Below are 17,641 nucleotides of genomic sequence, written 5' to 3'. Positions count from 1 at the left end.
CAGTGCTTACAGAACAAAGCCAAAATGTTTTATTATGGTATATTAGGCTCCTATCAGCCCAAGTTCTTCTATCTCCTCAGCCACATCTGTTCCAGCAGTCCCTACCCTCCAGAAGTGCTGCTCCTTCTCCTCTGCCTCCTGCACCACACGCACAGACTACACTATTTCTCTAATGATCCTTCTAGAAATCCCAATTTAGATTTCTTTTACCCTGAAAGGCTTTCCTGGTTGTCCTGAATAGACTTGTCAATTCCCTCCCTTGTACCACTTCTCTGGTTAAAATGTACTTTTGAATCTGGCACTTTTCAAACACCTTTGCTTATCTGGCCATTGCAATGGTCATAGATCACAATGACTATAACCTTCTTGAGGATAGGGGAGGATATCTTATTCACCATTACATCTGGAAAGCACAGTACTTATCCCATTACAGACACCTTAAAAGATGTTTATAAAATTGAATGATGAAACATTTCATCAGATAGCTTAGTATCTGTTAAGGGTTTAGGTTTTTAAAAATAGCTTAAGGGGCACCTGGGTAGCTCAGTTGATTGAGCATCCGACTCTTGATTTTGGCTCAGATCCTAGATCCTAGGGTCATGGGATCTAGTCCTGGATTGAGCCCCACGTTGAACCCCAAGTCAGGCTCTGCACTGAGCTTCAAGCCTGCTTGGGGTTCTCTCTCTCTCTCTCTCTCTCTGTTTCTCCTCCACTTCGCAACTTGTGTGTTCTTTCTCTAAAATTAAAAATATATATAAAAATTTGCTTAAAATTTGTTGAGGGCTTTCCATGTGTGGCATTATAGCAGGCATTCTATAAATTTGATTTAGCCAACAATAATTCTAGGGCATTAAGACATGCATTAGGTACCTATCTTACTGATTTCATTATCTGAAGCAAACAATATGTCTCTTAATATGTGGGTCATTATAGATCTTGAAGTATTAATTACATTATTTTCCTACACAGTAGCTGAATGAATAGCAGAGACACTATGGCTTATATCCAAAAGTTTTATCTACAACTTTTAAGAAGTTCAGCTCTATTATTTAAAACATTTCGAAAAAAATGTAGCATTTGTATATCATCTTTCCTTTGAAGCATAACAGTTCTTACCAAGTATAATGGCCCTTTGTAATAAGTGAGGGTTAACTTAAATAGGAGAAACAGGGGCACAGAGAGGTTGACAACTTGTCCCATAACTTTTCAAGATTTCATTATCATTCTACACAACCCTGCCTCCATAAAATAATTTTCTCATTATCATTGAGAAACAAAATGCCAGCTAGTGACCGAAGTGTATACATGAAATTCTAGACTTATCTTCAGGGGGCCACTGATTAGATGTTGGGGAAAACCACACAAAGATATGAGAATTTAATACAGAGCTATCTGCCTAAATCACATGACTCCAATCTCCGGCTCTGGTGGCTGGAACATTCTTTTACGATCTACCTTTTGTGAATTTTTTTATTCTCTACAAATAACAGGCAGAACCCAGTCTATCAATACATTAACAAAGATATCCCTTTGTCAGGAGCCCATTGATTCACCCAGTTTTAATTCTGCCAGAAAGAGGAGTTAAGGCCATTCCTTTTCATTTAGTCCGCATCCCAGCCTTTAGAGTACGGGGATGCCGAGCTACTTGCATTTACCACATTCTAAAAAGGCCCGAGTCAAGCAATTACCAGCCACTTGGCCTTCTTGCAGAAATACACAAAACGTGTAGAATTGCTTCATTTTATCCCCTCCTAGACTCTTCACTTGGAAATTGGCTGCTCGGGCGAGTGTTGTTTTTTCCCCCCGCAGCCATGTGTCGAAGAGCGATTAACACTCGCTCGACAAAACCCATTCCCGGGCCATTTGGGAGTTGCACGCGTTCGCACCCGAGGTTCGGCCTGCCGCGCCTTCACGCGCAACCTTTTTGTTTCTGCGGCTAGCTGGGGAGAGAGGGGCGGAGAGGGCGCGAACCGCTCAGTATGCAGCAGGCAGCCGGGGCTATATAAAGCTCGGGTCTCGGACCTGGCGGGGGAAGAGGTCTGGCTTGCCCCAGAGCAGGCAGCCGCCTTCCGCCCAGCCCCAGCCCCGCCGCGCCATGGAAACCTGGCAGCCCTCGGCAAGCGGGGCCGGCGAGCGCGCGCGCCGCCGCCGCCTGCCGCCCGCGGCCCCCGACCGCCCAGCGCCGCGCGGGGGCGCGGACTCCGGCTGCGGCGCCTCCCCCACCCCGGCCCTCCCGCCCGCGTCTCCCGAGCTCCTCCCCTCCTCTCTCCGCCCCCCACCCGCCCCCGGTCCACGCTCTGCTGCGGGCTGTTCTCCCGGGTCTGGGCTCACATCTCCCCTGCGCGCCTTTTGCCCCCCACCCCGCAGATCCGCAGGCCTCTGGAGACCTTGGGTTGACGCCAGAGGCGACGGGGAGGAGGGGGCGAGGCACCACGCGGCGGAGGCGGTGAGTGAGCCGCGCGCCTGGGGCCGCGCCTCCCAGGGGCGCAGATGATGTACTGGGACTGGGTATGCCCTGCCCGAGGGGGACACACGCCCGGCCTGCCCCTCGCTTAAGATCGCGCCCGCCCGAGGCCCTACCAGAGGCCCTGTGGGTCCTGATGCTGCGATTTTGTCATCCAGAGCAGCGGACACACGGATACGGTCGGGAGCGAGGCTGCTGACAGCCCCGGGGTCACATTCCCTGCCGGCGCGAGGAACGCTAGATCGCGCGCTTTCCCCGTTTCTACAAGGTGAGTGATAACTGCGATTCGTGTCCTTTCGTCCCCAGATGCCGGATGGCCCCGGGATGACCGAAGCCGCAGGAAAGCTTTCCCAATACAGACACCCAGTCAGGTGAGTGACAGGCCTCCCCGAAGGTCTCCCGTTCCTTCAGCGGGAATCGCACCGCCTAGCTCCACGGCTGGCCTTGCAGCATTTCTGTCTCGGGAAATCTGTCTTCAAGGATCGCAGAGGTCCTTTACTAATCGAATTGACGAATGTAGTTCACGCTCTCACCTAAAAGAACTGTTAATCAGTGCACACTGAGCAAACTCTTAAAAAATATATTATAAAGACGGAAAGTGGATGGTGTCGTGAAAGTAGTCCGGTGACAGCGTGTGCCAGCAAACCAATTTTTTCTTTTTTTTTTTTTTGAATGCTGAAGAGGTCCGGTGAAATTGACTTCACAACAGGCAGACTGTGTATATTCTTTTTTTTTTTTAAAGGTTTTTTTCCCAATGTTTATTTTTTCGAGAGAGAAAGAGAGAGACAGAACGCGAGCGGGGGAGGGGCAGAGAGAGAGACACACACGCACAGAATCCCAAACAGGCTCCAGGCTCCGAGCTGTCAGCACAGAGCCTGTTGCGGGGGCTTGAACTCCTGAACCCTGAGATCATGACCTGAGCCGGAAGGCGGGGGCTTAACTGACCGAGCCATCCAGGCGGCCCAGACTGTGTATAATCTTATTCTCTTGCAAACCAGACGGAAGAATGGTGTTCAAAGTGGCAGTGTTACGGCAAAATGAGCTTGACATGTAAGAGAAAATGGAGTGTAATGAAAATCCTAAAGATCGCTAAACACTGTAAAAAGGATGGAAGTTACTCGACATAACAATGAGGACCTACCCTGCAGTTCCTAGGCACAGGAAATCGGCCTTTATGTAGAATCCTTTGTAGCTTTTATTCAGGTGAAAGGTTATTCTGCAGTTTGCTTGCTTCAGAGAGCTGTGAAATGCAGACATGTATGATATTCATATGTACGTGCTTATAAACAGCATGTAGAAGGCAATATATGTTGGTTAATTTCTTACCATGTGTCAGCACTAGTAAGGGACACAGGGAAAAAATAATCACACCCCTTTAACAAGTGTTGTCATGGTTTAGTTTGGTCAGTTTTACCTGTATGGGCCAAACATAAGCACCTAACTCTGCCAGAGGGAGTGGGGAAAGATCTGGAAAGTGTGTATGATAGGTTGTGGTTATCTAGCTGAGTCTCAAAGTTAGCCAGATGGATGGTAGGTGTGGGAAAAGGGGACAGAAGAAATAGCATAGGAAAAGGGATACAGAGTCATAGAACACCATAGCTCCCTCTGGGAGTATCAAGGAACTGGAATTTGGGTAAGTGAAGGTGTGGTCATTCCAGCAGGTAAGCCAGAGGCCGGATCTTGCACACCATGGTAGAGAGTTTTGTCCTAATCCTGTATGTGGCATTGGGAACCCATGGACTTAATTCTGTAGATGGTATTGGGGGTTACCCAAAGGATTTTAACCAGAAGAGAAGTGTGATCAGATTTGTGTTTCAGAAAAAGCACGAAGAAAATGGTATATAGGCTTAGTTAGAACACCGAAGTGAAGTTGGAAGTTATTGTAATTCAGGCAAGATATGCTAAAGAGCCATTCTGACGCATTGGAAGTGGGGCTGGGACTGACAGAATTTGGGGAAGGCTTGGGTGACATAATAGGGTTATAATGTATTGGATATAGTAGGTAAAGAAGAGGTAGAAAGACAGAATGGCTCCCAAGTTTGTGTCTGATGACTAGATGAATGCTGCACCAACAGAGTGGAGATTAGGGCTTAAAACAGATTTGGGGAACAAGATAACGAGTCTAGTTTTTCATTTATCACATTCAATGGGCCTATGGGATATCCAAATAGATGTGTCCAGTAAAGAGTTGCATCTATAGGTAACGGGCCCACAGTCAAGATCTTAAATGGAAATACGGACAGCTTAGAGTCTTCAGTAAATGAATGTTTGGGGAAATCATGGTGGTGAGTGAGGTCTTCCGGGGGACTTCGGGAGGAGAGATGATCACTCTTGATAAAACGCTTGGGAAGGCCAGTTTTAACCTGTATACACAGAAAAAGGGATCCACAAAGGAGACGGAGAAGAACCATTCAGCCCGGGGGAGAATTCAGGAAAGTGTCAAGTCCCTGAAAGAAAAATGGTCAGAGATTCTGGGAAGAGTGTGGTAACAATTAAACAACATTCTTTGGAATGTTGACAGTTCTAGTTAAGCATTAGAAAATCAATTGTTTCCTGTATAAGAAATTCCTTTCTTCTTCTGAACTACTGTAGCCATTAATTAGTACTTCTTTAAGTTTATTTTATTTTTACTAATTTCTATCTTGAGTACTATTGTGTGTTTCATTTTTAATTTAATCATCTTCTTGAGGATAGGGACCATGATTTTTTTTATCTTTGAATGATGAATTATGTCTGGCACAAGGGATCACTAAAATATTTACTGAACAACTGAATTATTGATGATTGCTTATTTAGGCATCAAAATTAAAAACTTTTTTTTTTACCAGTTGTCTAGAAACATTTATAAACTATATTACCTACTTTTCTGCTCTTTAAAATGGAGTATACTGGGCACAATGTAACCTTCTCTTTGTTAGAACCACTCTGTTATAAATGGGTGCCTGGGGCTGGGGCTAATTACCCTACACTAAAATGACTGCACTGTTGCTGGTGAGTCAGCCATATCCTTCTTTTCTTTTCCTTGTATGAAAAATAATAGAAGGCCATATGGCAAGATTAATATTTGTCAAAAATTTGAAAATATGAGGTAATTGGGTTACATGAAAATTATTGTATAAAGCCAGTATTATTCTCAATATCTTAATATGGATTTTCCAAATTTAGTTGGATGGGGAAAAGGAAGGGAGATGTGATCAAGGTTGGGGTCAGAGGAAGCTTTTTTATATCCCTGGTGTGAGTGCATAGAAAAACTTTTTAAAATATTGCTTTTTGTACTTTTCTAAACTTACATTGGCTACATCTGTAACTAACAGTTAAATTTGTGGGTTTTAGTTAAGATACTAGATGATTTCCGCTTTTCTGGAAGGTGCATAACATTTTGTTGTCTTTATAAAATTGGCTATCAAAAATTTTAATGTAATAGTAGAATTCATTTTTTTCCCAAAGGAATTTGGAAATTGGAAGACAACCTTCTTCTGTATATTGTAAGAATAAATATATCAGTAATACCTGAAGAAAGCTAAATACTGATCTTATGCTCATAAAGGGGTAGTGTGAATTTATTTGATCCAATTTATAGCTTGGATAAAGATTTAAAAATAATTAACTAGTTATTGATACTTTGGCAAGTAGACTCCCAGGAAACCTGTGATAGTAACATTTTAAAACTCTATCTAAAGGCATACATCAATTGCTAAGTATATGGAGCTCTTGAAATTTGAACATTTCATGAATATAAGGATTCTGAATGTGACAAAATAAAGCATATTATGTTGTCTGCTTCTTTCAGACTATTTTGGCCCAAATCAAAGTGTTATGATTACTTATATCAAGAAGCAGAAGCTCTTCTGAAAAATTTTCCAATTCAAGCCACAATTTCATTTTATGAAGATTCTGATAGTGAAGATGAAATTGAGGAGCTGATCTGTGAAAATTAATCTGATTAGTTACTTTTGATGACATTAAAAGCTTATAGAATTTAAATTTAGTGTACAAATGTATCATAATCCTTTAAACTAATTTATTTGTATATAAATTATTAATAAAATATTTTGGAATTACAAAGTAGTTTGGCTTTTTTTTATCCTTACACTATAATCCAATGTTGGAATTGAAAAATAAGTGCCGTGTACAAATATCTTGATTGTATTGTAAACATTTGAGGTTTACAAAAGATAATTTTGATCTCTTCATCAAATTACAAATTTAACTTTAGTTATAATTCTGCAAGTATTTAGCTAAAACTTTGCAGAGAGTGACTATATTTAATTGTCAACCTAATCTTGTAACACCTGGTATTTCTTACCGATCCTCATTAGATATTGTAGTTGCAGATGAATATTATTAGATAATGAAGAAAGTCACCTTATGTTACTAATCACACAATATTATGTGTTTGCTTGCAAATGGTGAAAAACACTTTAAATCATTGTCCATAATTGAGAGTGGGAATTAATGTCAGGGCTATTAAATTTTAGAGATGTTTAATGAATGAAGAATCAAGTCATTGTCACTTTAATACTCCTCTGCTGTCCTTAAACCCAGTAGTAAAATAGCATGGGTGTTCAATAATTGTAGTGCTACATTGAGGGATTCCCAGAACTAAAACAAAACAAAAAAAAGTGAGTATGACTTACATGGAGTCAATAAAAGGGGAGCCAAAGGCTATAATTTGATATTTTTCCATTTCTGTCCAAGGGGGAACTAAGAAATTTGGCAGATATGAAGTGATTTTCAACAACATCACCTTCCTTTGTTCTGGTTCCTTGCTCCTAATATTGTCATGTAAAAATTTTTCTCGTGGGAAGTGAATAAGAAATTGTCAGTGATTAGCTTTTTTAAGTTTTTTTTTTATCTTTGTAAATGTTTATTTATTTTGAGAGAGAGAATGTGAGCAGGGGAGGGGCAGAGACAGACAGAAAAGAGTGAATCCCAAGAAGGCTCTGCCCCTTCAGCGCAGATCCAAATGTAGGACTTGATCCCAGGAACCATGAAATCATGACCTGAGCCAAAACCAACAGTCAGACGCTTAATGGACTGAGCCACCCAGGTGCCCCAAGCTTTTTTTTTTTTTTTTTTTTTAATGTAGACTTATGAAAGAACACCTTATCATTTAATGAAAGAGAAAACAGGAGCACATTGCAAGGTAAAGGTAACATAGTAGATAGACTATGGTTGTGAAGTTCTTTAGCTTAAATACAATTTTTCACAATAAGCATTTTAATTGCCAATAAAATGTTTACTAATATCCCAGAATGGTGATAGGTAGAGGTGAAGGTCCAAGATGGTTACCTGGCTAAGAAATCCTCTTACTTGAATGGCTAGATTCACACAATTTGCCTTCTAACCTTAAGGACAAGGCGGTTGAAATAGAGTAAGTTCAAATCATGTGTCAGAGTCAGGAAAAATTAGTAATGGCCTCAATTAGGGAGAGTTATTTACAAGTATATTTTTTCTCCTGAAAACATTTTCTCTTCACTGGATTCTACACTCAGGAGGTGTGTGTACCCCAAGGGATATACAAAAAATCCACCAGGTCACGAATCTGGACTTTGATCATTAGGGACTGGTTTTTACCTGCATAGTATTCGAGCTTCTCTCATCAATATGTTGGAATAGTATGAAGAACCACCGCCATTTATTGATTTATTGGCTACAACTAACCAACCAGGCACTATACCAGGTAGTTTACATATGACATCTCATTTAATCCTTACTGAAATCTAAAGCCATTAGGCAGATGGGGAAAATGAAACTTTGAGACACTCAAATAACTCGCATAAGGCCTTATTTATTAAATGCAGAGAGATGACATTCAAACTAAACCTATTTGACTCAAACATAACTGCTCGTCACTCCATCTGGGGTTGTATCAGTAAGCAATTCCCTGTATCCTTCAGTGAAGATAGGAAGTTAGATGAAGAGGAAATGCTTGTGAGTGGTGATTGGAGCAGGAGACTTTACTTCTTCGACTCATTCGTTAGTCATTAGCGGGGGTTCTTAAAGGTGAAGCTTCACCTAGTAGGAGTGGCTGTTTGCATTTGACACCTTAATTCTTAAAGGTTCTCTTTCCTGTACAGACAGGTGTCTTACAGTAGAGAGTTTCAGAGAAATCAAAGTGCTTTGAAAGTGTTATTTTGTGCCATATTTCAAGTAGTGTTGTGGTAGTGCTTAACAATAGACAGACACTTGTGTCCTGGTTTAACAGTCTATAAGAATTTATTTTCAGATTCTGTCAGCACCAAGGCTAAGGAACAGCTTCCCTCTGTCTTAAATGCTACCACGGAATAGCTGTCACCTCCCTGCGGTGCTGAAATTCAGACTTCAGGACTATCGAAGCATGCGTACTTCTCTCTGGTTCCTCCCCTGCCGGCGCTCCGTTCTTTCCTTTGGCTCCGCCCTTCGCGGCCTCAACGTGCTGCGTCATGGCGCGCCTCACCCCGGGCGACCCCGGAAGTGGGTCGGGGGCTTGGCCTCTGCCCGGCCTCGGAGCCGGAGCGGTAGGTGTTACGGTAGAGGGGGTCGAGCCGAGAGATCTTGTCCGGCGGCGGACCCCGGGCAGGGCCCGGGCCAGGGGTCCAGGATGCTGAACGTCCCTTCCCAGTCTTTCCCGGCCCCCAGCTCACAGCAGCGCGTCGCCTCCGGGGGGCGTAGCAAGGTAAGCGGGTGACACCGTTGGTCTCATTCAGCTCGCCGCCCGCCGGCGTTCCTTGCTACCCAAAGGTCCATTCTCTCCTAAGGACCCCTCTTCCACCTCCTGTCCTCCGCTCTCGCCTTCGTTCCCTCCTGCCCTTGCTGACGATCTCTTTCTGATCCACTTATGTCTGCAATCATTGAGTTCTCCTAACCTCCCTCCCTCTCACCTACTAGCCCCTTTCTTTCCCATCCGCAATTCCCTTAATGTGAAGTCTTTTCCCGCGAATTAAATTTAGTCGTGTATGACTGGGCCAGCACAGTGCTTGACGTTATCATATAGGTATTCAGTATTAGCTTCTTTCCCTCAGCCTATCCTCATCTCTAGTCTTTTGTTCTACACTTGCCGGAAGGAGTTGTGAGTGATGTGGTTCCCTAAGAGAAGGGAAAGGTTGGGAAGTAGCGACATTGGCCAGTGACCATCCCTCCAAAGGTGGCAACTAGGGAAGATTGGGGAAGCGAGAACAAATGTCTACAGTCCTCCGGAGGGTTTATGGACACTTCTTTTAGTCATGCTGCCTTTCTACTTTTGGTACGTGTTTAATCACTGCCTTTTCTACTGATACCACTTGCTGACTTTGAAGCTAATATGATACTCTTTAACTTTTAGTTAAACATAGTTACTGTTAGCAACAGGTGGAATACAAATGTATTTTATATTTACAAAATTTAATAAAATTGTCTCCTGTGTTCATTGCAACGTAAATAATTACTCCAGTTATTTGTTAGTTCCTCATTCTGTAACTTCATGTTTTGTTTTTGAAACTTCCACCTGCTTGGGCCACTTCCCCCCACCCCCCCAATTCTGAATTCTTGGATCTTAGCATTATTTAGGATCTTCACCGACTTTTTTTTTTCCCCTTTCCACTTAAACCTGGAGTTTGACTCTGGATTAGAATTATGGATTCAGGAATCTGTAGCTTTCATTAGCTTTTCAGAAGTCTGTAACTCTAACAATAGTAATAACATGGCTAAAATTTATTCAGTGCTTACTGTTTATGGTCTAAGTGTTTTGAGTGCTTCGTGTGTATTAACTCATTTAATCTTTACAGTGATCCCATGAAATGAGTGCTTTTGCTATCTCTATATCACAGAAAGGGAACTGTTTAAGACATGTTGCTTTGGACCCCAAAACTTGATGTGATGTGACTCTGGCTGGGACATTTCATTTATTGCTACATGTATCATCCAGCCATCTAATCATCTGACCCCTCCTCCTTGATGTTTGACCCGTTTCTCTCCTTGAGCTAAATTCTTGGCTAAATAAGTATAGCCTTTGCAGAGAAAGAATATCTGAATTAGAATATGAGTTTCTGGCCTTCTGTTCAAACTACAAACAATGTTCTCAGCATCATTTTAAAAGAGAAAGCTCAGAAGCAAAGACAAAAGGTTCACAGATGGTGATGACAAAGGTGAGTCTTTGGGTCCAAAAAGAGAACAAAATACAATTATTGTGCAATTCAAGAGGAAACTCAGACAACCCCCCTTCCCCCCCCCCCCCCCCCGCCCCAGTACTTAATGAAATAAGGTAATCTTGCAGTGTTAGAACCTGAGTCTGGCTTGTATGACATGGGTAGACGTTGAGAAAATAGAAGCTAGTTGGGGAGGTTGTATATCATAATAGTTAAAAGCATAGATTTTTGAGTGAGAAAGACCCAGATTCTTTTCCCAGGTCCCATGACTTAATCTCTGAGTCTCATTTTTCTCAGGTGTAAATGAGAATAATAGTACCCATTTTATAGGGCTGTTCATAGGATTAAACGAGATAATGTTTCTCTTAGCACAATCTTGGTATATGGTATGCACTCCTCTGTGTTACTTGCCCTTAGGCTTTTATTCAGACCCCATGGATTGTTGTGGCATTGTTGTATAAAGCCCTCAGCACAGTGTGTGTTACAGAATATGTACTCAATATATGGTAGCTTTATTATTTCTACTGACACTAGTAAATAAATATTTATTGAGAACCTACCATATGCTGGAGATGTGGTCTCTGTTTCCAAGGAGGTTAGTCTAATAAGCTAATAGGCTGCACAGACAAATAGTTACAAATGTCATAAGAATTGTAACAGTATGTTATGACCACAAGGGGTTAGGGTCAGAGAAGGCTTCTGGAGGAAATAATGTCTGTGGGAGCGAGGAAGGGAATTGATCCAGGCAGAGGAGCAGGTGTTTCATACTAATCAAGGAATCAGTTCCCATTTAGCTAAAGCATGTAATAGGAAGGAGCAAAAACTAAAACTCAGAGCTAGTGAGGTAAACTATGATCAGATAGGAAGGGCCTGGTAAACGAGGGAATTTAGAGACATTATTTATTGTAGAGTAGTGTGGAGAGCCACTGAAGGAGGGAGGGCCCATGATTAGAGTTGCTTAACTACTCAGTAGATTATGGAATCCTCGTAGATAAGAGAGAGAAGTGATTTTGGTTTGGGATGGGAAAGATCATTTTCTCATACTTTACTTCATTTACTGGGACCAAGAAACCTAGAGAATTTCAGGGATTGTAAGAAGGGGATGATGTAGTTGGTAGGAAGGAATGTGAAATTGCAGTGGTACCACAGACCTATTAGTTTGGTTATTTGGGGGGAAATGAGTGCCTGCAATAGGTAGGATTCCGGAAAGTGAAATTGATAAATATCTTAGTCTATTCTGTCTGTTGTAACAGAGGGCCATAAATTTTATAAGGTGACTTACAAACAATGGAAATTTATTTCTCACAGTTTTGGAGGCTGGGAATTCTAAGATCAGTGCACCAACAACTTCAGTGTCTGATGAAGGCCTGATTCCTGGTTCATAGCTATCTTTTCCCCACATCCTCACATGGCAGAAAGGCTGAGAGCCCTTTGAGGCCTTTTTAATAAGGGCACTAATACCATTCACGAAGGCTCCACCTTCAAGACTTAGTCACCTGCCAGAGGCCCTACTTCCTAATGTCACATTGGAGGTTAGGATTTCAACATATGAATTTTGGAGGGACACACACATTCAGTGTATAGCAATATGCTTCCTTGAGTGTGCCTTCTTTTACATTAAACATTTCTCTGGTACTGTGTAACAAACTAGTTATATAAGTATAGGCAGGAGCTTAATTCCGTGTGACAGAGCCGGAACTACGACTTGTTTTCTGACTCCAGGTTCAATGTTATTGTTTTACTAGATACCATTCTGATGACTGTTTGTGTGACAGAGTTTCTAAGCCCTACCTCATAGCCCAGGTGTTTTATATTGTTCTATTTATAATTCGAATATAGCAGAGATGATTTTGACAACCACCTAAATCTATAAAAAAAATGTAGAATTATTGATTTGAATTTTCTTATTTTTTTGAATGAGGGTAAGAGTAATGAAGCAGCCTTAAGAGAAGTGGGAGGAAGGGGAGGGGAGAGCAGCTGACTCGAAGAAGCCACATTGAATTCTTCCCTTTTCCTTTTTTCAGGTCCCTCTAAAACAGGGCAGAAGTCTTATGGATTGGATTCGACTCACTAAAAGTGGAAAGGATCTAACGGGATTAAAAGGCAGGTTAATTGAAGTAACTGAAGAAGAACTTAAAAAGCACAACACAAAAGATGATTGTTGGATATGCATAAGAGGTACGTGGTTATTTATTATGTACTGCAAAAGGTTTTGGCCGGGCTTTCCAGTTGAGTGCCATATGACCTTATGGTTCTATTACTTGGTGTTACGATACACAATAAGAGAAGAAAAATATACCTTACACTGGGCTATAAAATAATTCTGAATTTGCACAGTATTTCTTAGATAACTATTTACATAGCATACCTGTGCTGTACTCCCTTTGAAAGAAAACAAGTGTTTGTGGGCAGTTTATTCAGTAATACTCTCTGTATAATAATGTCCTGCCTTAGTGCCTTGTAACAGAATCTTTTTGAATGGGAGAAATTGTTCTGCCAGAAAAAAAAATGTCTCTGAGAATCGAAAGTAAATCAGAAAGACTGTGTTTAAGCCAAATCTTCAGTTCTCACATGAAGCAGTTTTTATTATTCAGTATGTTTTTCTTAGCAATATTAATTACCTAATTTTTATAGCCTGTAGAAAATTAATTTTTTTAATGTTTATTTATTTTTGAGAGCCATAGCATGAGCAGGGGAGGGGCACAGAGAGGGGGAACACAGAGCTGGATGTGGGGCTCGAACTCATGAACCGTGAGATCATGACGTGAGCCGAATTTGGACGCATAACTGACTGAGCCACCCAGGCGCCCCTAGCCCGTAGCAAATTAGAAACGCCAAACCAGAAATAAGTGGATTGGAGAGAGTGAGCAGAGGTAGAGGAGGGGAGCTGATAAAAGCAGACCTCATGGTAATCGACAACCTGACATCTCGGAGAGGAACAGAAGTAATAAAGGGCATGGAAATATATGGTGGGCCTCCATAGCGAGGTCACTGAGTCATGCAGACATGGTTAAATATGCCCACTACCCTCAGTTTAAAGAGTCATTTAGTCATGCAGTGCTGTTGCACAATTGTGATTTTATCATTGTGTAATTATGGTATGTTGTCAGTTATCCTGATCAGTACCCTGATCATATCCTGTAACCAGTATGAGAGAGACCGTGTCATGTCAGTCATACTGTTCAGTCCTTCATGCCTGGCACATAGAGGACATCAATATGTGCTTGTTGAATGAATGTGCTTAACGTTGTTAAGAAGTTCTATTAGGGAAGTGTGTGGTTGTCATAGTAGGTTGGTGATGTGATCAATGGAAAGATACCAGTAGGGACGATGAGTTTGCTAGAGATGCACAGACAGAAGCACAAACTTGGTGGCTTAAGCCACAGACAATTATTGTCTCACAGTTCTGGAGGCGAAAGTCTGAGATCAGGGTGCCTTCTGAGCGCTGTGAAAAAGAACCTGTTCCATGCCTCTCACCTAGCTTCTGCTGGTTTGCTGCCAATCTTTGAAGTTGCGTGGCTTATAGAAGCATCAGCCCAGTCTGCCTTCAGCTTCACATTGCATTCTCCCTGTGTGCTTGTCCGTTTCCAAATTTCCTGTTTCAATAAGGACACCAGTCATGTTGGATTGAGGCCCTACTGTACTCTAGAATGACCTCATCTGTTATATCTGCATTGACCCTATATCCAAATAGGGTCATGTTCTGAAATACTGGTGGGTAGGCCTTCAACATACGAATTTTGGGCTGTACACGATTTAAGCCATAACACCTAATTCAAGAGTGAAAGTGTTTCCAGTGGCAGGGAGGATGGACTCTCCTAGCAGGTGATGACATAACAGAACAGCTGCTCAACCCCCCAGAGTTTCTCAGGGGAATACAACTGTGGCTAGTACCCACAGGCTGGAAGGAGGATTCTGCTAGATGCAAAAACCTCCTTTTGCCCTTTTAGAGGGTTTTTAATACCCTCTTTGCTCTCTTTCCATGCTGCCTACCTGTTTTAACAGGTATAAGTATCTGGTACACAGTGACCGCCCCACTCTGCCTGAGTGTTCTCTGCTAGACTGGGCGAAGTGGAGGTCGGTGTCCCAGGAGCATCTCTCAGCTGGTCCAGGCCACAGGCACGTCTGAATTCTGTTTCTACAGTAGGAAGCCACTTCTCCAGAAAATTCACTTCTCCTCCGTATCTTAGTGATGTTAGATAAATGAGGCATTAATGAAACACATTCATACTTTACTATTCATTTAATGTACTGCTGGAGATAAGGGACTTGTTTGCTATGTTTGAAAAGCAGTATGCACACTGCTCCCAGTTATGTATCTCCTGTAAGAATTGAATGTATGGTAAGACTGGTAAGGTTGTTGATTTGAGGATACATTTATTAAAATTTCTATTGGAGGATGTGTTCTACTCTACTAACAATAAGGCTTTTTTTCCCCTTTGCATAAAGTGTGTCTTCTTTTTTCCTTCTTGGCAAGTTCAGTTTATGTTATCAAGAAACACTCAATTTAGGCCCTTCTCTTTGAGCTTTCTCTCTAGTAGGAGAGGATAAATGACTGACTGTTAGACACACCTGAGTGAAGTGTCATAAGAAGTTCTAAAGAAAATGACATCAGATTGGAGGGAGGGAGACACATGATAGTGATAGCCTGAAAGCTGGGGACAGGTTTTCACCAGAAAATGAGGAAGTGCATCTAAATTGAGGGAAAGGCCTAAACTATAAACACAGAAAGGCTTACGATATGTTCTGGATGACCTCAGCCATAGCAATTTCTTACTTGACACATCCCCAAAGGTAAGGGAATTAAAAGCAAAAATGAACTACCGGGACCTTATGAAGATAAAAAGCTTCTGCACAGCAAGGGAAACAACCAACAAAACTAAAAGGCAACCAATGGAATGGGAAGATATTTGCAAATGACATATCGGACAAAGGGCTAGTATCCAAAATCTATAAAGAGCTCACCAAACTCCACACCCGAGAAACAAATAACCCAGTGAAGAAATGGCAGAAAACATGAATAGACACTTCTCTAAAGAAGACATCCGGATGGCCAACAGGCACATGAAAAGATGCTCAACGTCGCTCCTCGTCAGGGAAATACAAATCAAAACCACACTCAGATATCACCTCACGCCAGTCAGAGTGGCCAAAATTAACAAATTAGGAGACTATAGATGCTGGAGAGGATGTGGAGAAATGGGAACCCTCTTGCACTGTTGGTGGGAATGCAAATTGGTGCAGCCGCTCTGGAAAACAGTGTGGAGGTTCCTCAAAACATTAAAAATAGACCTACCCTATGACCCAGCAATAGCACTGCTAGGAATTTACCCAAGGGATACAGGAGTACTGATGCATAGGGACACTTGTACCCCAATGTTTATAGCAGCACTCTCAACAATAGCCAAATTATGGAAAGAGCCTAAATGTCCATCAGCTGATAAATGGATAAAGAAATTGTGGTTTATATACACAATGGAGTACTACGTGGCAATGAGAAAGAATGAAATATGGCCCTTTGTAGCAACGTGGATGGAACTGGAGAGTGTTATTCTAAGTGAAATAAGCCATACAGAGAAAGACAGATACCATATGGTTTCACTCTTATGTGGATCCTGAGAAACTTAACAGAAACCCATGGGGGAGGGGAAGGAAAAAAAAAAAGAGGTTGGAGTGGGACAGAGCCAAAGCATAAGAGACTCTTAAAAACTGAGAACAAACTGAGGGTTGATGGGGGGTGGGAGGGAGGAGAGGGTGGGTGCTGGGTATTGAGGAGGGCACCTTTTGGGATGAGCACTGGGTGTTGTATGGAAACCAATTTGACAATAAACTTCATATATTGAAAAAAAAAAGATATGTTCTGGAACTTAGGTTAAGTGTTGGAGAATTATAAGAAAGAAGACTAGAAAAGTATGCTAGGTTAGATCGTAAAGGACCTCAAAAGTCAGGTTGATGTATTCTTTAAAAAAAAAAATTTTTTTTTAATGTTTATTTATTTTTGAGAGAGAGACAGAATGCAAGTGGGTTGGAGCAGATTGAGAGGGAGGCACAGAATGCGGAGCGGACTCCAGGCTCTGAGCTGTCAGCACAGAGCCCGACGCGGGGCTCAAACTCACCAGCTGTGAGATCATGACCTGAGCCGAAGTCGGACGCTCAACCGACTGAGCCACCCAGGTGTCCCAAGGCTGATGTGTTCTTAATTTAGATGGCAGTGTGAGCTATCGGAGGTATATGAATGTGGGGACAGTGTCATCCGAGTATGCCTCAGAAAGATTAGTCTGGTGGTGGATGTAGTGAATTAAATGGGACAGAAAGCATTCAGCTCATTACAGAAGTTCAGGTGGTAATAACTGAACCAGAATGTTGACAAAGATGATGCAAAGTAGGATGAATGGGAGACAAACAGGTTACTGGTAATTTCTAAAACAGTCCTAAATTACAGTAAGCATGTGACTAAATGCAGTCACCTTTTTCTTTTTAGCTGTTCTAATTAAAAATATTAATGATACTTTCTGAAAAGGGGAATATATGGCAAATTTAGCCTTGAAGGGCAGAGATGTTTGGGCCCAATTTTTAATCAAACCTATACCATAGGGAAACATGGTATCATGGTATCATTTCTCCCCCTTGTTAAAATATTCAAATTCTTTACTTGTCTAACAATTGCCTCATTTTTAGTTCTGTTCAAACTTCAGCTGATTGGGTTAAGGGAGACACAATTAGTCTTTTTAAGAAATCTTAGAAAATATACACTTTGGTATGGTTTTAATGGCTAATATTATGGAGATTATTTTCCCTTTTGAGTATATATCAGTATTTTTGCACATGTTCAGGTTTGTTGAGTCCAGTCATATTCCTGGAAATGATGGTGCACAAAGAGCACTTAGCTGGCAGCAGACTAAAGCATGACCTAAAATGTGAACACTGGCCTAAAACGTAAGACAGTATATGGAGTTTCCAATTTGTTCACCTAGTAATCACCATTGTCTGTGAAGCGTGTAATTATTGTAATGTAATAGGAGGTAATTGGAATGTTGAGGGAATGGATAGGAGAGAGAATGCTTTTTAAAAG

The 17,641-nt window shown here is 41.7% G+C and overlaps 2 protein-coding genes across 7 annotated transcripts in view; both read left to right on the top strand.

The window, feature by feature from the left end:
* Positions 1 to 2,095: 2,095 nt before the first annotated feature.
* On the top strand, positions 2,096 to 6,972 carry RIPPLY2 (ripply transcriptional repressor 2). Its single transcript, XM_027056371.2, has 3 exons — positions 2,096 to 2,446; positions 2,771 to 2,835; positions 6,255 to 6,972. Exons 1-3 carry the CDS (start codon positions 2,096 to 2,098, stop codon positions 6,400 to 6,402), a joined length of 564 nt encoding a protein of 187 aa, XP_026912172.1. The 3' UTR covers positions 6,403 to 6,972.
* LOC106970150 (cytochrome b5 reductase 4) overlaps positions 2,328 to 17,641 on the top strand; it is a 99,179-nt gene continuing 83,865 nt past the window's right edge. For 4 of the 6 annotated variants that reach the window (XM_053222502.1, XM_015066729.3, XM_027057332.2 and 1 more), the window contains exons 1-2: positions 8,894 to 9,122; positions 12,594 to 12,747. In XM_053222502.1, the coding sequence (XP_053078477.1) occupies positions 9,048 to 9,122; positions 12,594 to 12,747 (229 nt within the window). In that variant the 5' untranslated portion in view covers positions 8,894 to 9,047. Of the gene's footprint in view, positions 2,733 to 8,891; positions 9,123 to 12,593; positions 12,748 to 17,641 lie in introns of those variants that run through there. The other 2 variants (XM_027057334.2, XM_053222501.1) reach the window with 2 other exon arrangements.

This window comes from Acinonyx jubatus, chromosome B2, assembly GCF_027475565.1.
Source record: "Acinonyx jubatus isolate Ajub_Pintada_27869175 chromosome B2, VMU_Ajub_asm_v1.0, whole genome shotgun sequence".
Classification (NCBI taxonomy): Eukaryota; Metazoa; Chordata; class Mammalia; order Carnivora; family Felidae; genus Acinonyx; species Acinonyx jubatus.
This window is presented reverse-complemented; position numbering and strand designations above follow the sequence as displayed.